Source organism: Coregonus clupeaformis, chromosome 2 (assembly GCF_020615455.1).
Source record: "Coregonus clupeaformis isolate EN_2021a chromosome 2, ASM2061545v1, whole genome shotgun sequence".
Taxonomy (NCBI): Eukaryota; Metazoa; Chordata; class Actinopteri; order Salmoniformes; family Salmonidae; genus Coregonus; species Coregonus clupeaformis.
In genome coordinates this window covers 1685107-1703766 of record NC_059193.1, presented here as the reverse complement: position 1 = coordinate 1703766, position 18660 = coordinate 1685107, and the positions used below count along the sequence as shown (strand labels likewise).

The 18660-nt window shown below is 43.6% G+C and overlaps 1 protein-coding gene across 1 annotated transcript in view; it reads right to left on the bottom strand.

The window, feature by feature from the left end:
* The window catches only part of LOC121549993 (exocyst complex component 4), a 171041-nt gene extending 157889 nt beyond the window's left edge, over window positions 1-13152 (bottom strand). The window contains exons 1-3 of the mRNA XM_041862039.2: window positions 13056-13152; window positions 9912-10101; window positions 8705-8899 (exon numbers count right to left, since the gene is read on the bottom strand). Of these exons, the coding sequence (XP_041717973.2) occupies window positions 8705-8899; window positions 9912-10101; window positions 13056-13135 (465 nt within the window). The 5' untranslated portion in view covers window positions 13136-13152. The remainder of the gene's footprint in view (window positions 1-8704; window positions 8900-9911; window positions 10102-13055) is intronic.
* Between the last annotated feature and the right edge of the window lie 5508 nt (window positions 13153-18660).

Below are 18660 nucleotides of genomic sequence, written 5' to 3'. Positions count from 1 at the left end.
TACTAGACAGGTTATTAGACATGTTGTTAGAACGGTTATTAGACATGTTGTTAGACCGGTTATTAGACATGTTGTTAGACCGGTTATTAGACATGTTGTTAGACCGGTTATTAGACATGTTGTTAGACATGTTGTTAGACCGGTTACTAGAAATGTTGTTAGACCGGTTATTAGACATGTTGTTAGACCGGTTATTAGACATGTTGTTAGACCGGTTATTAGACATGTTATTAAACATGTTGTTAGACTGGTTATTAGACATGTTGTTAGACCGGTTACTAGACAGGTTATTAGACATGTTGTTAGACCGGTTATTAGACATGTTATTAGACATGTTTTTAGACCGGTTATTAGACATGTTGTTAGACCGGTTATTAGACATGTTATTAGACATGTTGTTAGACTGGTTATTAGACATGTTGTTAGACATGTTGTTAGACCGGTTATTAGACATGTTATTAAACATGTTGTTAGACCGGTTATTAGACATGTTGTTAGACCGGTTATTAGACCGGTTACTAGACAGGTTATTAGACATGTTGTTAGACCGGTTATTAGACATGTTATTAGACATGTTTTTAGACCGGTTATTAGACATGTTGTTAGACCGGTTATTAGACATGTTATTAGACATGTTGTTAGACTGGTTATTAGACATGTTGTTAGACCGGTTACTAGACAGGTTATTAGACCGGTTATTAGACATGTTGTTAGACCGGTTATTAGACATGTTGTTAGACCGGTTATTAGACATGTTGTTAGACCGGTTATTAGACCGGTTACTAGACATGTTGTTAGACTGGTTATTAAACATGTTGTTAGACCGGTTATTAGACATGTTATTAGACATGTTGTTAGACCGGTTATTAGACATGTTGTTAGACCGGTTATTAGACATGTTGTTAGACATGTTATTAGACATGTTGTTAGACCGGTTATTAGACATGTTGTTAGACCGGTTATTAGACATGTTGTTAGACATGTTGTTAGACCGGTTATTAGACATGTTGTTAGACCGGTTATAGACAGACAAATAATACAACACCAATATATATATAGCGTATCCTCTGTGCTAACACTGTTGTTGTATGTAGAACATTAGAAATGTTTAAAATGTTTGTCCTTTAGCAGACGCTCTTATCCATATCAACTTACAGGAGCAATTAGGGTTAGTGCATTGCTCAAGGGCACATAGACAGATATTTCACCTTGTCCGCTCGGTGAATCGAACCAGCGACCTTTCGGTTACTGGCCCAACGCTAGGCTACCAGCCGCCCTAGGAACTCTGCCAAGTGCCCACGGCCCAGCAAAACAGCATTTTAGAGGAAAACTTTACGAATGCAGACTATTCACCCAACGACAAAGTACATCCAGCCTCTCCTCTCTCTGTGTTCCTCGCTTTCTCTCACTCACTCTCCCTCCCTCTCTCTGTCCCTCCCTCCTCCCGTCTCAGTTTTCATTAGCAGCTGTGGTTATGGCGTGTTTATATTGAATAAATCTTCATGGTGGTAAATGAGTGTTTTTTTATTAGGGTGGGCTAATGGCTGGATGATAGTCCTCTACAGAGCCATCACAGGCTGTGTGTGTATCACCGGGGCGGGACGGACGGGAGGAAAGGGAGGGCTATAGGTCAAGTATGTGTTGATGCAAATGAGCGCCGCATTAGCCGAAAGATGTGCTAATGCAGTGCATGATCAGCCACGTCGGCTTAATAGAATAACTCTGCATGCCTGTGTGTTCCTCGCTGTGTGGTGTGGGTATACGTTGGTGTGTGTGTGTGTGTGTCCTTGCGTGTATGTAACTAACTGTGAGTGGGTGTGACCAATGTGTATGCATCTGTGTGTGTGTGTGTCCATAAGTACGTGTGTGTCAACAGTCCACAAGTGCGTACGTGCGCACATGTGTGTATGCCTTGTGGGTGCGTCCTTGAGTGTGTGTGTGACTCATTACCAGTGGGCCGGGATGACAGAAGAAGGCTGGTTAACATCGTTAGGGAGCCCGGGCTGTCAAGTTAATCAACAATATGAGGCCTCCTGTGCATTAGCAGGATGGGGAGAGAGGGGAGAGGGAGACTCACAGGAGGGAGGGGGGGAGGGGGAGAAGGGGTACGTGTGACAGCCTGTCACTGGCCTCTCTGGTGCAGACTGGGCTCAGACAGGTGTGTGTGTGTATAGAGGATAGGAGTGGAGAAGAGAGAGGGGCTTTTTTGGGGAAGTGAATCAGTCTTGTCCCTCACTAACCCCATGGGGTCTTGTAGCACTGCCATTCAGCTGAGGCAGAAAGAGAGCAGTGTGAATACTAATTGTCAACTAGAGAGCGAGAGAGAGAGAGAGAGAGAGAGAGAGAGAGAGAGCGAGAGAGAGAGAGAGAGAGAGAGAGAGAGAGAGAGAGAGAGAGAGAGAGAGAGAGAGAGAGCGAGAGAGAGAGAGCTGAGGGAGGGAGGGAGGGCTCGAGGAGGAGGGGATGGAGGTAGAGTGTGAAAGTGAGGGAGACGTTAATCTGACAGATGAGCAGGGTAATGAGTGACAGCGTGTCTGGAATGAACACATCAGGGAGTCTCACAGGATTGACAGAGACAGGATGGACTTACAACAGACTGGAGAGAGAGAGAGAAAGAGAGAGAAAGAGTGTGAAGGAGGGAGAGAGCTGAGAGAGAGGAGAGAGCGGAGAGAGAAGAGAGCTGAGAGAGAAGAGAGAGCTGACAGAGAGGAGAGAGCTGACAGAGAGGAGAGAGCTGACAGAGAGGAGAGAGCTGACAGAGAGAGCTGACAGAGAGAGCTGACAGAGAGGAGAGAGCTGACAGAGAGAGCTGACAGAGAGAGCTGACAGAGAGGAGAGAGCTGACAGAGAGAGCTGACAGAGAGAGCTGACAGAGAGGAGAGAGCTGACAGAGAGGAGAGAGCTGACAGAGAGGGGGGAGAGAAGGAGAGTGAAAGGAAGAGAGGGAGATCTGAGACGGTGGAAAGGGAGAGCAAAACAAAGTGTTAACCAACAAAAAGGGAGAGAGAGAGACAGAGAGAGACAAAGAGAGAGACAGAGAGAGACAAAGAGAGAGACAGAGAGAGACACAGAGAGAGACACCGAGAGACACCGAGAGAGAGAGAGAGAGAGAGAGAGAGAGAGAGAGAGAGAGAGAGAGAGAGAGAGAGAGAGAGAGAGAGAGAGAGAGAGAGAGAGAGAGAGAGAGAGAGAGAGAGAGAGAGAGAGACAGAGAGACAGAGAGACAGAGAGAGAGATAACTGTTGCAGGCTCTCTCCTACCGAGAGGCAAATTGAAACACCTAGCTTAAATGGACACTGTGAAAGCAATGTAATGAGGCACAGACCTGACTCACCGCCGTCAAACTGTTCCAGGGACAGCTTCAACTTGAGTTAGGGTCAACATCAGCTCTAGTTTAGCACATATCAAACAAGATAGGATCCTCCCTGCATAGAGTACAGTGGCCCAGTTCCAATACTGTTCTAAATCCATCCTTCTTTCCTGGAGGTCACTGATCTACCACAGTTGGATATGTGAGAGCAAGGACTCCACACCATTACATAGGCTTGGGCCAGTGGAGGCTGGTGGGAGGAGCTATAGGAGGATGGGCTCATTGTAATGGCTGTAATGGAGTCAAACATGTGGTTTCCATATGTTTGATACCGTTCCATTTATTCCATTCCAGCCTTACAATGAGCCCGTCCAATTAGCACAAGTAATAGCGAAATCACATAGATTCTGTGCAGTGTCTTTAAGCTAAATGCTAACAAGAGAAAACGAACATAAACTAATTGCAGACAGGCAAATCCAGCTCATGAAGTTATACAAGCATAGCTAGTAGCTATCAAATATAATTTTTCGGTGAGTGTGGACAATTACAAGTGAAAGTGAGCAAGTGTGCAAATAAACAAAGTTGTGATGCATGCTTTTCTGAAGGAAGAGCAGCATGTGAACACGGAGCAGAGGGGAGAAGAACAGAGGAGAAAAAAAACTCTAGTAGGAAGCACAGGGACAAAATGGCAGCTGTACCCATAACTCATCCAGAGCTCTTTGACTTCTCAAACACGGCAGAAAGCCGTTATAAGATATCTGATGGCAAACATTTAGTAGTGTAACTTCATCACCTCATATGCACCGCACAACAGACACATCAAGGGTGGATGGCTTCTTTTGTATTCTTAAAAGAACTACAGCACAGAGAAGTGTGTTTCTATTCCAAGAAAAAGGAGTCTTAAATAATTCAACAATAAATAAACTGCAACATGTCGGCTAAAGCGATTTTTTTTTTTTATCTGTGTTTGGTAGCATAGGCTTTATGGCATCACCATCAACCAAAAACACAGCATTCAGTGGTAGAAATATATTATTGAATTTAAAAAATATATATATATATATATACACTATTTCAAAATGCATATGTTTATTAAGCTACTGTGCAGTGTCTTTAAATACCATGCTCCTCCTACCATCCTTGTTGATCTCCTTCTTGGCAAGAGTCTATTGTCCTGCTAATAGCCCATAATGGGTGGATGGCTGCTTTTGTATTCCAATATATTGAATGAATGTATTAATTACAGTCATTTACCATTCTCATTGTTTGAAGAGTTCACAACCTGCTACACTCGTGAGTGAGACTCACCTCGCCTACGGTATATCTAAAAATATTTGTTTCATCTCTACATGTAGGTCTCCTCATTTAAACCCGATCGAACTTGTTTGGCATCAACTGAAAACATTCATCTGTAACTCTACCAAGCCTACAAGCAAAGATGAACTAGTGAAGGCCATCAAGACGTTTTGGCTTGAGAAACTGACGATACAACGATGCAACAAATACATTGATCATCTCAGCAGGGTTTTACCTGTGGTCGTGGAGCTGGGGGGAAGGGGAGCTGGGGGGAAGTGGAGCTGGGGGGAAGGGGAGCTGGGGGAAGTGGAGCTGGGGGGAAGTGGAGCTGGGGGGAAGTGGAGCTGGGGGAAGGGGAGCTGGGGGGAAGTGGAGCTGGGGGAAGGGGAGCTGGGGGAAGGGGAGCTGGGGGAAGTGGAGCTGGGGGAAGTGGAGCTGGGGGGAAGGGAGCTGGGGGAAGTGGAGCTGGGGGAAGGGGAGCTGGGGGGAAGGGGAGCTGGGGGGAAGTGGAGCTGGGGGGAAGGGGAGCTGGGGGGAAGTGGAGCTGGGGGGAAGTGGAGCTGGGGGGAAGTGGAGCTGGGGGGAAGTGCAACTCAAATGGAGCTGAGATGTAGTTTAAATAAACATCTGCATTTTGAAGTATTTTCTATCATAATTTTCTTAATGAAAGCAAAGATGTTGATGAACAAATACTGTATATGCGTCTTTATGTGCGTTACATTGTCCAGTTACAGCTTCTTCTGACAAAGTAGGGGGAAAAAGTGTTTTTTTAGTGTACGTGCGAGACAGAGGAAGAGCAATTCTTACACTATTGTTTGAAATTCAATCCCTCTCCTTCTTCATCCACATCATTCAGTTAATTCAAATTCAATTGTAATACATTTTGTCACTCCCATAGCAAAGTTTAAAAACAGCCGGATCTGTGAAATTGCTTTATCCGACATTCTGCGGTTGCATGAGGTTTGGTGATCACAGAATTAGTAGGATATTAAATAAACACTCAAATAGGCAACAGAAGCAGGAACAGCATAGGGCTGAGTGACTCACTCATTCCTGGCTTTCATTCAAAATATGTTTTCTTATAATGCAGGGTTAAAGACACATTCTTTCATATTCTTTGATATTGAGTTAGAAATGTAAAACCTTAGCGTACTTAAGCATCAAATACATTGCAGGTTTGCCCTTTTTTGGCCATTTGGCTACACATTAGAATAGGACTCAACTGACTGACCGCAGCATCTATCAGTAGTCTAAACTGTGGCACAAATTGGGGGATTTTTCACACCTAGCCGAGCTATTAGACTATACTTTTGTAAATTAATGGAGGTGTGAATGTTTCAGTCAGTCTCTCTCCTATCGCACTAGAGTCCTGCATCCGGCAAAAAAAATCAGCTGGCAGCTATTGTGAAAGAATACGTGTGGATCTTGTTGATTTCCTCTATCACTTCAAGAGGCCTACTGTCCACCTGGTAATTATGTGGTTCCAAAGGATAAAGCGTCACCTTCAGATGGATGTGTGGTTTCAGAGAGAAGCCAGCTGCCAGTCTGCGACCAGGCACGGTGGATGATATCCTTTTCCTGCACAGCAATTTGAAGAAATCCAGTGATGGACTATTTTTGAAGTTATTGTTTTAGTATATCTATTTGTTGTCTAATTATAATAATATTTTTAGCCAAATGTTGAATAGACATGCAAATTAATTAATGCAGGGAGGTAAAGAGGAATAATAGCCTACTGTCTGTAGTCATAAAAACAATTAGGCTAAATAAATGGATATTATTTTGTTGGGTAACGGATCGGCTCTCGGAACTCATTAGGAGGCGGCTTCTATCTTCAATATAATCATTAATTCAGAAGGTTAAACCCAAATGGTGCAGTTTGAGGCCATGTGGCGGAGAGTTATCCGGGCGCTGGAGATGTGGGTGTGATCAGGTGGGTCTGGGAAGGTGTGATGTACAGTAGTACTCCTGAGTGGCGCAGTGGTCTAAGGCACAGCATCGCAGTGCTAACTGTGCCACTAGAGATCCTGGTTCGAATCCAGGCTCTGTCGCAGCCGGCCACGACCGGGAGACTCATGGGCGGCGCACAATTGGCCCAGTGTCGTCCAGGGTAGGGGAGGGAATGGCCGGCAGGGATGTAGCTCAGTTGATAGAGCATGGCGTTTGCAACGCCAGGGTTGTGGGTTCGATTCCCACGGGGGGCCAGTATAAAAAATAAAATAAAAAATGTATTCACTAACTGTAAGTCGCTCTGGATAAGAGCGTCTGCTAAATGGTAAAAATGTAGTTGTCGTTTATATGTGTATGTTTTGTATTGTCTAAAAATATAAAGTAGAATCGTACAAAAAAATGTAATGAGGAAAAATGACAAGCTTGCAACACATATCTAATTATTCATTCTAAATAGGATTTATTTGATTGATTTCGTTTACATTCTTCATTGTAACCACAATGTAACAAATAATTGAACACACACAACATAAGCAGATTAACTTTGTCAAAACATGTATTTATTAAAGACTATAAGAAAGAATGTTGGTACTTATTTATTTTGATCCAAAGCCACGAATGAGTGAGTCACTCAGCTTTATGCTGACAAATATAGCTTCATGCTGCGAAATAGCGTATTAAAATAGGCCAAGCCTAAACACATATATTAAATAGCCTAAATAAACTAGTACATTTCATAAATACAGGAAGTAGCTGAGGTCTTGAAAATATGGGCAACTTTCCCCCCTCCCTGTCCTCGCTGGACTCTTTCATTCAGTTTCTTCTTCACATCAGCAAAGAAGGACTCCGTGTTTCACAAACTCACTTTATATAGAGGGGCTATCACTCTTTCACACTGTGGTAAATAAAGCCAGTTTGTTATTTAGAATGATTTATTTCTGTTTTTGGAGGGAGAGAAACCAAAAGCCCACCGTGCCTATTTTTCAAAAATCGTCAGTCCACTTGTCAAGTGAAATTGCGCCATTGTATTTACCCCAAGTTCTCTCTCAACTCCACCAGCAAAAAATGTTTTTGCCTGATGCAGGATTCTAGAGCCAGAGAATAGAGACTCTCGGACTGAAACATTCACACCTCCATTAATTTATGAAAAGATAGTCAATTTGTGCCACAGTTTAGACTACCGATTGATCAGCGTTCTAACTCCCCCTTGTGATAGTGTGGCGCAATGACAGAATTACGCAATTTACCACAATCTGCCACCATCTACCACAAACGGTGGCAGCATAAGCTCAAAACTTTTAAAGGAAGAACCACTGTACATACATACGTTTTTATATTTAGCCCAGATGTCAGTGATTTCTTAACGGAGAATGAGAAGCACATGAAAAAGTAGCCTATTCAAAAAGTCCCACTATTGTTCAAAGAACTAAGACTGACACGTTTTCCTAAATAGAGTGTCACCAACTTCCCCACACCATGTTAAATGTGCTTTAATGTAGATTTTAGGTTTGCGGCCCTTACCGCCCCCACAAAGGACTGAGAGTGGGAAACAATGAGACAGAGGGTCTTCAGGGGCTCTCCGATCCTCCCGTTCTGGAGCAGAGATGAACTGACTAGGCTCTAATTACCTGAGTTTGGAGGAAGAGTGTGGGAGTGAGCGGAGGAAGAAGGGAAAGGAGAGACCACAGAGTTGTACTAGCTGTTTAGTGCTTTGGCCCCCACAGAGCGCGCCACAAAACACACATCAAAGTCAACACACAAACCTGGGGTGGCCCCTGGGCTGCTTTGATGAAGCTTACCGACTGGAAGGGAGATGTACAATTGGGTAGTGTTCATTAGGCACCAAACGGAAGAAAACTTGACAGTCCAGCCAATTAGCTGAAATGCCAGCCTATTTCTGTAGCCTAGGAGGACAGCAATCATGTCATATGATAGTCAAGTGTCAGGTCAACGTCGGGAATTCAAAATCTAGCTGGATGGTCTGGATTGCCATATCCCGGTGTTAAATCATACGAATCCCACTCTCTCACACACACGACCCACCATGGCCCCAAACATCAAACTTAACGCACTGTCATACACACCTTCACACATCCTCACCTACCACCCCACCTCCACATGCACAAACACACAAACACTCACTCTTACCAGCATGTCGGTGGCGTGCAGGTAGTGTTTGCTGGCCATGCAGGCCTCCAGTCTCTGTGGGACCTGCTTGATACTCTCTATCTCGTCCAGCAGGTTGAGGACGTGTTTGTGCTCGATGCCTTCGATCCACAGCTTCCTCAGTTCGTCCCTCTTGCAGTGGAGCAGCATCTTACAGGACAGCAGGTTCTCCTTCACCTGGGATAGAATGGGACATCACACAGGTGAGACACCAGGGTGTACATCAGGCACTGAACTGAAGAAAATGGACTGAAACAGGGACAGAGTTCTTGGACTGTTGTAAAAAGTTTTGCTACGGTGTGCGCTAATGAATCAACCCCAACCCAGGGTCACAAAGCTGAGGCACCAGGGTTGTGTTCATTTGGCACCAAACCGAAGAAAGTTGACTGAAACAGGGAGGGACTACTACTCAATAAGAAACACAATTTTTCGTCTCTGCTGCAAAGCGTTTTTAAACGTTTTCTGTTGTGTGACCTAATGAACATGACCCATGGGTCTATTCAGACTCAAGAGGGTGCAGCGTTATAGAATGTTCAGATATAAATGTATTGTGCAGAACAGACGTGATTATTTGTCAGGTAGAATAGGGAATTATGTCAGCTCTATTCATTACATTTCTATCTGGGACGTTCTGAATTGTTTCAGGGACACATTAACAATCGTTTCAGTTTCAACGCTGAGTATCCTGCCTGAATCATTGGGCACTTGATGTGACACAAAAGCACCATCACACACAAGTCTTAGGAAACCTTTGTATGTTCTCTGTGTAACAGTCTCACCTACATACAAACACACAGACACAAAGACACACAGCCTGGAGAGATGGGAATGACATCATGCTGTTGTGGAACACTGGCGGGCTATCCCAGAGGCTCTAACAGTGACGCAGGTGTCAGAGCCACACACACACACAACAACTCTAGAGAAATCAGCCAGGCCCTCACACTGCCTGCTGCAAAAGTCCTTGATGAACAACTCCCTGGGACCATCATTCTGCCTTCACACTGTTATTCACAGACCCTGCACATGTACTGAATGTTTTGTTGCAAATGTTTTTACCTTTTAAATCTGCATTGCTCGTAAGTAAGCATTTCACAGTAAAGTCTACACCTGATGTATTCGGCATGTGACAAATACAATTTGATTTGATTGATTTGAATAAAAACATTGTGTGTGTGTTCCCTCTCACCCCTTTGATCTTGTTGCGGGAGCTGGTGATTCTCTCGGTGATGCTTTGGTAGGTACGGATGGCGGTGGTCAGCTCAGCGTAGTGCTGGACAATCTGCTCATCCAGGTCCCGGTCGCACTTCTCAAACGCCTCCTCCAGGCGGCCCTTCTCCGTCTCTCTGTCCTGCTTGTCATCGCTGCTGGACAGGGTCCTACACAGACACAGGGGGCAGCAGGCCAAGGCTCATCAGTTGCCTGTCAAGGTGTCACCTCGTGGTCCTTCTCGTAATCTTGTGTAGGCCTAACTTCTAGTTAGTCATTTTGGCTAGTCACTAGATCTGGGTCAAATACAAGCAGCAGGTAGCCTAGTGGTTAGAGCGTTGGGCCAGTAACCGAAAGGTCGCTAGTTCGAATTCCCGAGCTGACAAGGTGAAAAATATGTCGATGTGCCCTTGAGCAAGGCACTTAACCCTAATCGCTCCAGGGTCGCCGTTGATAATGTCAGACCCTGGCCGTGACCCCACTCTCCGAGGATGTCTCAGGGGGAGTTGGGATATGCAACAAACAAAAAAAATCACATATGAGTATTAATACACACTTCACACGTGTGAAATAGGACAAATATAAGCATCCACCAAATTATTATTATTACATAGGCTATGTCAAATATTTCCAGTTAGGGGCCTAATTGGGCTGAGCTTGATTTCATTTTTCTGGTACAAAATGCAACCGATGGAATAGTCCTAGAAGCGCAAACTCCGACCTAAATCAAGTTTGCACTTCAAATACTTCAAACATATTTGACCCAGGCACCTCTAGTAAACATCTGCAGCCCATTCACATTACGTTGCGATCTTCCAGAAATCAGTCATTGCCCTACTGCAGGCTATTCAACTATATTCTTACACGGGCCAGATAAAATAAAATAAATAAAAAAGGTTAATTGCAGGGGGGCCGGACATTTTCCACATGCGATTATTCTTCAGAAGAACTGTATAAAAAAGCAACGCACACACACCAATAAATAACTTTTCTTAAAATTAAATGTTGCTAAAAGTAATTAGAAAAGAAGTGGAGGGTGCTCAACCAATGTGAATTGAGGTGCAACCAAAAAAAATGATAATTATTGAACAGGAAAAGGCACAACGCTCACACACCTTTTTAACATTTTATTTAAACAACTATTAAAAGCTTCTTAAAAGTAATTAGGTCATTTTAAAATCATCTGAAAACTAAGCAACTCAATAAATAACACAAAGATATGTCAAATCAGGTAATGCCAAGTTCCAGTCTGTAGGAAGTATGCTTTGAATTCATTTCCCTCAGTCATTTTTTTTTTTTTTGTCACACTGCCTTGTAACGAATCATTGTGAGCATCATAAAAGGAAAGGTGTAGGTGTTCCTGAGAGTCGTAGCTTTCAGGAATGGGTTCATAATATTTTGTAGCTTAAACCATTCAAACGCTAGAGTCAAATTCATATGAAGAAGAAGAAAAAAAATCAACATGCCAAACAGGCGCTAAAAATCACACTAGACAACCACAATAGTGCTTGTCATTTTGGCTCTGAATGTTGGATTTTGTTGCAGATATTTGATTAATGTTCAGAATTGATCGAAGGGCCAGTCTTAAATAATAAATGATAATAATAATAATAATATGCCATTTAGCAGACGCTTTTATCCAAAGCGACTTACAGTCATGTGTGCATACATTTTTACGTATGGGTGGTCCCGGGGATTGAACCCACTACCCTGGCGTTACAAGCTCCATGCTCTACCAGCTGAGCCACAGAGGACCACAATAAACAAGCGACCAGTTGAATAGCCCTGACCTACAGTAAAAAAATAATAAAACAAAACTGGCGAAACATAACAAAAGTGCCAGGTTTTCCATCCTGAAAACCATGCCAGTCTTGTATGTCCACACATAAAATAACGGGAGAGGTAAAAGTCTCCCTCAAGAGGTCATTAAAGCTTGAAGCCTCCCAGCTCTTCACTCACAGCCGAAAGTCGGAAGGGGGAGAGGATTCTCAGCGGCATCCCCCTAGAGTGGCTTGAGATGCCTACTTGACACAAGTCAGAGATGAAACGCAAAGCAAGTGATCTCTTCCATTCTCCGTTAATGTAATATAACTAGTTATTTACCATGCCTTCATTTCCAACCTAACAAACTTCATATAACCTGACCTAAACTTATCAAACCCACACAAACCTGAATCCTTAGCTCTGACATGCACCATTACCCTTGACTAATTCAAACACTAGAGACTTACAGTAGCCTAGTCCCTTTTACAATCCGAAAGTGGCATGGGGTAACCATGGTAACAGTCTAACAATTGCATGCAGAATGGGATTTTGCCTCAAAGTGCATCAATGTGGGTTCCTTCTCAACATAGTCAGTGTCAAGTTGTCACCAGCTGCAAAATGCTGCACCCTCGCTCCCTGCACACTGACATCTGTCAAACCCAGTAGACTACAGCTCTGTTTAATATTGTGAAGAAAGGGATAAAGAGAGCTAATTTACTTAGGGTATAGCTTGCTACTCTACTAAATCACGGCAATGACTACTTAAAATGGCGAGGAAACACACAGTAAACGACATGTCATGACATAAGCGACACTGTTCAAGTCAAGACAAACTCTTGATCATGGCACCCAGTGAGCGAAGGGCAGCAAAGCAGGCTATACATGGGTGCTGATGCTGAATATAACAAGCATGCATTGCATATTTGGTCTTAGATAGCTAATAAGTTATCTGGTCTCTGTTCAGAAGTCAGTGTCTGAACCAAGTCGCGAGCTGAGGTCAGCTGTCAAAACCGTGACAGCTAGCTAGCAACGGTCAGCTAGCAAGCTAGCGTGGCTTCTTCCTCTCGCCTTCCTTTTGACTATTGAAGAAGAGTGTCATTTGACTCACAATGATGATGAACACTGCTAAATTATGCGAACAGGTCGAGATGACAAACATTAGCTAGCTAGCGTAGCTGACTAACATTTCCTCAAAACTCACTTGACATAAAACTAGCTAGCTAACAGATAGCAAGCTAACAGGAAGGATGTTGCTCCTTGTCCACAGCCTGAAATGACAGGCCTAGTTCATGAAAACAGTGGTACCCACTGGCGTCTTATGTCGACAGGATAAATCAACCGTCAATTTGAGTGAGCTTACCTTATAACGGAGATAAGTAAGCCTGAAGGGTCTTTACTTTTGCTAACAGCACTCCGGTATCTCCCTGTATCAGCTGCCATTTTTCCAGCTGCTGCACCCAAACAGAATGACAACCTACCAATGAGAGACGAGGAAAATTGTTCCAACTTGGGTAGTGCGGTTGAGAAAGCTGGGAGTTGTAGTCCAAAATCTGTCTCGATTTGCTGATGTTGTTCTTTGTCTGTCGTAGCCGGCCGTGACCGGGAGACCCATGGGGCGGCGCACAATTGGCCCAGCCTCGTCCAGGGTAGGGGAGGGAATGGCCGGCAGGGATGTAGCTCAGTTGGTAGAGCATGGCGTTTGCAACGCCAGGGTTGTGGGTTCGATTCCCACGGGGGGCCAGTTTGAAAAATACAAAAATTATGTATGCACTCACTAACTGTAAGTCGCTCTGGATAAGAGCTTCTGCTAAATGACTGTAATGTAAATGTAGTTTGTTTTATACAAATCCTCTGTGCTTACAAAACACCCAGTTGCGATTTTAGCATGTCAATCTTGGTGGGGCAAACTCAAAAAAAGTTAGATGCATGCCAGCAAAGCCACTATACAACACAACACTAAACAATACATTAATTGCGCTATAAATGTGACAAACTGTTAGGGCCTACATTAAGCTGTCCCAACAGCAGAGCTTTCTTTTCAGCACCATGGAGTGCTGCTACACCTGGCTATCGGCAGAGCCTTGTCTGGGAGCGAAACAGTTGATTCAGCCTCATTTACTGCCTTTTAAAAACATAGCTGATATGGCTGACTTGCTTAAACAAATGTGGTTTCTACTGACAATTGAGATGTACAAACTATGGCATAAGGGGACGACGAGCGGATAAGAGGCAATCCGTAATTTCGATTAAGATATTAATGAGTGAGCTAGGATGGACGTAGTCAATGGTATTTGTTCAGCACTTTAAAATGTACAGTGACAGAATTCAGAACATAGGCCTTTCTTACAGTATTCTCCCTGTACACCAAGTCATAACCTAGGATAAATAAAGGGGTCATATGAGCAGACAATGAAAGCTCTTACAATATTAAATGATTACATTTCTCTAAAACAGGCTATAGGCTACATGTGCCAAGTCAGAACAGTAGCCTAAGTTATGAGGGGAAAAGGGACCAAATTATTAGGGTGAGGCACATAGGCTACTAACAACTTACTACACAACATACACTTAGTACTACTTTCTTAGCTACAGTATACATATCTCCCTGGCATATTACATCATTTATGCAGCAGCATACAATACATTTTTGGACTCACCTTGTTCTGCTGTGCTCACTTGAACAGGAAGGTGGCGCGGCGGTCCTTCTTGTGGGCAAATTTTGTCATCAAACTTTGTCATCAAAGTCTGGCATTCTCTGGATTTATGGTGCTTTCAAGACAACTGGGAACTCTGAAAAAAACAAGGTTGAATCATGACGTCAGTGATCTTCAGATTGGAGCTCTAGAAAGAGGCCTGAGTTCCTGACTTGGAATTCTGAGTTGGATGACCGTTTGAAACGTATTTTCCCAGTCGGAGCTCGTTTTTTTCAGAGTTCCCAGTTGTCTTAACCTCACTGAAGTCTGAGATTTCCCAGTTCTGAGTTTCCAGTCGTTTTGAACGCTGCAGAAGTCATGCTGGATTGACAGCATGGCCAATGTATTCAACCTTTTCTGGCCCATGGTGTTGAATGTTTATCATTTTAAGCTTGGAAAAGAGACCCTTAAACCCAGACTTGGACCACACACCCACTCCACTGAATGGCAGGCTAGTGATTGCTTTGCAATGCTTACAGTTAGCCACTGATTCCTTCCAAACCACTCATTGTTGAATTTGCGATTTCTAACTTGTTGTGTAACCTTTAATGGCCGATGGTCACTGATACATTTTATCTATAATTTATCTTCATATGACAAGGATTTGCCAGTAGATTGTCGACTTGATTCATGATGATGACTGCTTGTCTAGCTTTCTAGCAAACATTTTGAAAGTATGATGTTGACATAATCAGTCCAATCAAAGCTACGGTAGTTATAGACTGATTTGACGTCATTTTATCAGTGGCCAATGACCTTGAGCCTTCTTGGATGAGCACTTCTAATGTAACTCTATGGCAGTACCAAAGGGGCTTGCATTTTCGAGCTCTCCCCGTAGATTTTGCAGTGACTTAGTGTCCTCATGATGGACAGAACACTGAGCCAATCATGGCGCAACTAGAGAACATTACCAACCCCTACGCTCTGTATTTTCCGCTGGCTGCCCCACCACCACAGAAAGCACTGAGCTATGGTTAAAACACCTGTACTTTGGAGCTGCCTTACTTAAGAAAGCAAAAAAGAGAATGTCTGTATGCGGTTTTATTAACTCAATGATTTTTTTTTTTTTTTGATTGTTTGCAAATTGATATGTGACACGTAGTAATGCCAAAATAACATTTATTTTTATTTTTGCTAAACAGGTGGGGCTCAAAAAACACCACTTCTATACTAACCATTGCATGTTGCATTTATCATACTACTGTTCTATTGCAAATGTATTTTTATTAGTGTGCTTGTTTCTGCAAGAACACTTCTGATATCCCACAAGAACCCTTCTGTTCTATTGCATGCTTCTTATCTTACTTGCTTCAGCAAGAACACTTCTGATATCCCACAAGAACCCTTCTGTTCTATTGCATGCTTCTTATCTTACTTGCTTCAGCAAGAACACTTCTGATGTCCCACAAGAACCCTTCTGTTCTATTGCATGCTTATTATCTTACTTGCTTCAGCAAGAACACTTCTGATATCCCACAAGAACCCTTCTGTTCTATTGCATGCTTCTTATCTTACTTGCTTCAGCAAGAACACTTCTGATGTCCCACAAGAACCCTTCTGTTCTATTGCATGCTTCTTATCTTACTTGCTTCAGCAAGAACACTACTGTGATGTTGCATAATGTCTTTAAAAAAAAATCTAAATGCTATTACAGTAAAAGTACTGAAGCACACCATTTGACTTACAGTCTAGCTCTCACAGTAGGCTACAGTGAAAGAGAGGGCATGGGGGAAAGAAAGAGAAAGAGAGAGATAGTGTGTGCATGCGTGAGCATGTGCATGTGTGCACGTGAGAGAGAGAGAGTGGGTGAGTGTGTGTTAATGGCTTTCTGTTTTTAGGACATATAGCTCCGCATTTTCCGGAACTACTCCTCTGTATCTCTGACAATCTCTAAACAAACCGAATGGGAGAAGGGATTGATTTTGGAGGGGAAGGGGTCGATCCAACAGTCCCAGTGCTGATTGATGTGGCTGTGGACAGCAGAGATAACATTGTGGGAGATCTATGTGTTCCCTCCAAAATAGAAACAATCACCGTGCCATGCAGGCCCACTTTTGCTTTAATGGGCGCGAGCTTCTAACTTCCTTGGGCCAATGTCCCATCCTACGTGTCTCGGGCTAATCTACTGCCCTCTCTCCAATGACATGGCACCAAGGTCATTTGTCAGCAGATTCTGTAGATGTACACTAAATGATTGCTGTGTGACTGACATCTGTAGGTGTAAAGGACAACAGCAGCCAGCCTCCCCTGGACTGGAGCCTACCACTGCTAAAGCTACAGCATTTATTGGACAGTTCACACCAGGGTTTAAGAATTACAATTTTGCATAATATTAATATTTCAAACCAGTTTTCAGCTCTGCGTCGCCTCATTTCAGATTAAGGAGGCACAGTAGCTGCACATTTTATTTAAACTCACTAATACAGTATAGGTGAAACAGGAGAAAGGCATGAAAAAATAGTTTTGTAATATCTAAATTCTATGTTTTCCCATACCATCTACAACTCTCACATCTGGAGACAATGTGGGAGATGTGATACAGGTGTAGGATCTTAATTTGATCACCCTGTTGCAGGATAACTTTCCTGCAATGCAGGAAATGTAAAACTTGTAGTGTATTTAAAAGGCTTCTGAAGTTTGTAATTTCAATTTCAATTAATTATCATCTGGTTAGGCAAGGTGCTGGCCAGCCAAGCTGTCTATACCCTGATGAAGACAGCTTGGCTGTCGAAACGTTGTTATTAAATGATTGCATCTGATCTCCTAGAGTGTGCGGCTCTCCTTTTCTTTTTCATTAATTATAATCCACATAATAATTCACATTTTCTGTTTCTGCAGGATTCTTTTCCTGCTGTAGCAAACTGGCTCAAATGAAGATCCTACGTCTGTATCTGTTTGTTTAGAGGTGTAAAATTATGTTTCCAAGGTAACGGCAAATGTGTGCGTACTACATAGCCTAGAATAGACAAGCTGACTTTTTTTCTTTCTGGACACGGTTTAATACCTCGACCAAACCATATCTTCCAAATATTCTAAAAACGTTACTACATACCCGCATATGCACCGATTGCCTTGCTGCGCTCTCATTGAAAGTTATAAGGCGTAGGCCTAGGCCATATCGAATTCACCCCTGTATTTTGCTATAAAGCTGAGGGATGGGGCTGGAGAAATGTTACCACTCTTAAATTCAAAGACGGACCTGGATTATAGGTGCAAGGACTGATTGTCCATGCATCATTGACAGTTTTCAACATATACTTTGAAGCTGTACATTGTTTGTTTACAAAGATTCAAATGACAACAAAAACGTACACAATTTTATAAAATAACCTTAGGTTGGGTTTGATGGGGTTTGATGGAGTTTTAGCTGGAAAAAAAATCATTAGGGCAATTGAAATTACCATTGAACAGCAGTGAATATGACAGATAGTCCAAACTCCTCTCTTTTGAAAGTATAATCCAAACTGATTGTCACGATCGTCGGAAGGAGCGGACCAATACGCAGCGCGTGGAGTGAACATGATGACTTTATATATAAAGCAACCACGTAAAAACAACAAAAGACGATAGTGAAGTCCTAACGTAACAATACACTGAACTTGGAACACTGGAACAAAAACCCACAAACAAACAGTGAAACACAACAGTATATATATGGCTCCCAATCAGAGATAACGAGCCGACAGCTGACACTCGTTACCTCCGATTGGGAGTCATTGACCAATCACCACTAAACACAAACAAAATGAAACTCACCCAACCCCAACACCACCAAATGAGATACACCCTGGCTCTAACACACAGTCCTGGAGCCAGAGTGTGACAGTACCCCCCCCTAAAGGTGCGAACTCCGGGCGCACCAGCATACAGTCTAGGGGAGGGTCTGGGTGGGCGTCTGTCCACGGTGGCGGTTCTGCCCCTGGTCGTGGTCCCCATCCCACCTTAGTCACCACCCGCTTCCCTAGCCTCCTCCACATGACCACCCCCCAACTAAACCCCACTGGGTTAAGGGGCGGCACCGGACTAAGGGGCAGCACCGGACTAAGGGGCAGTACCGGACTAAGGGGCAGTACCGGACTAAGGGGCAGTACCGGACTAAGGGGCAGTACCAGGCTGAATGGCGGATACTGGCTGGACGGCTCTGGTGGCTCCCGGCTGGTCGGCTCTGGCGGATCCCGGCTGGACGGCTCTGGCGGATCCCGGCTGGACGGCTCTGGCGGGTCCCGGCTGGACGGCACTGGCGGGTCCCGGCTGGACGGCACTGGCGGGTCC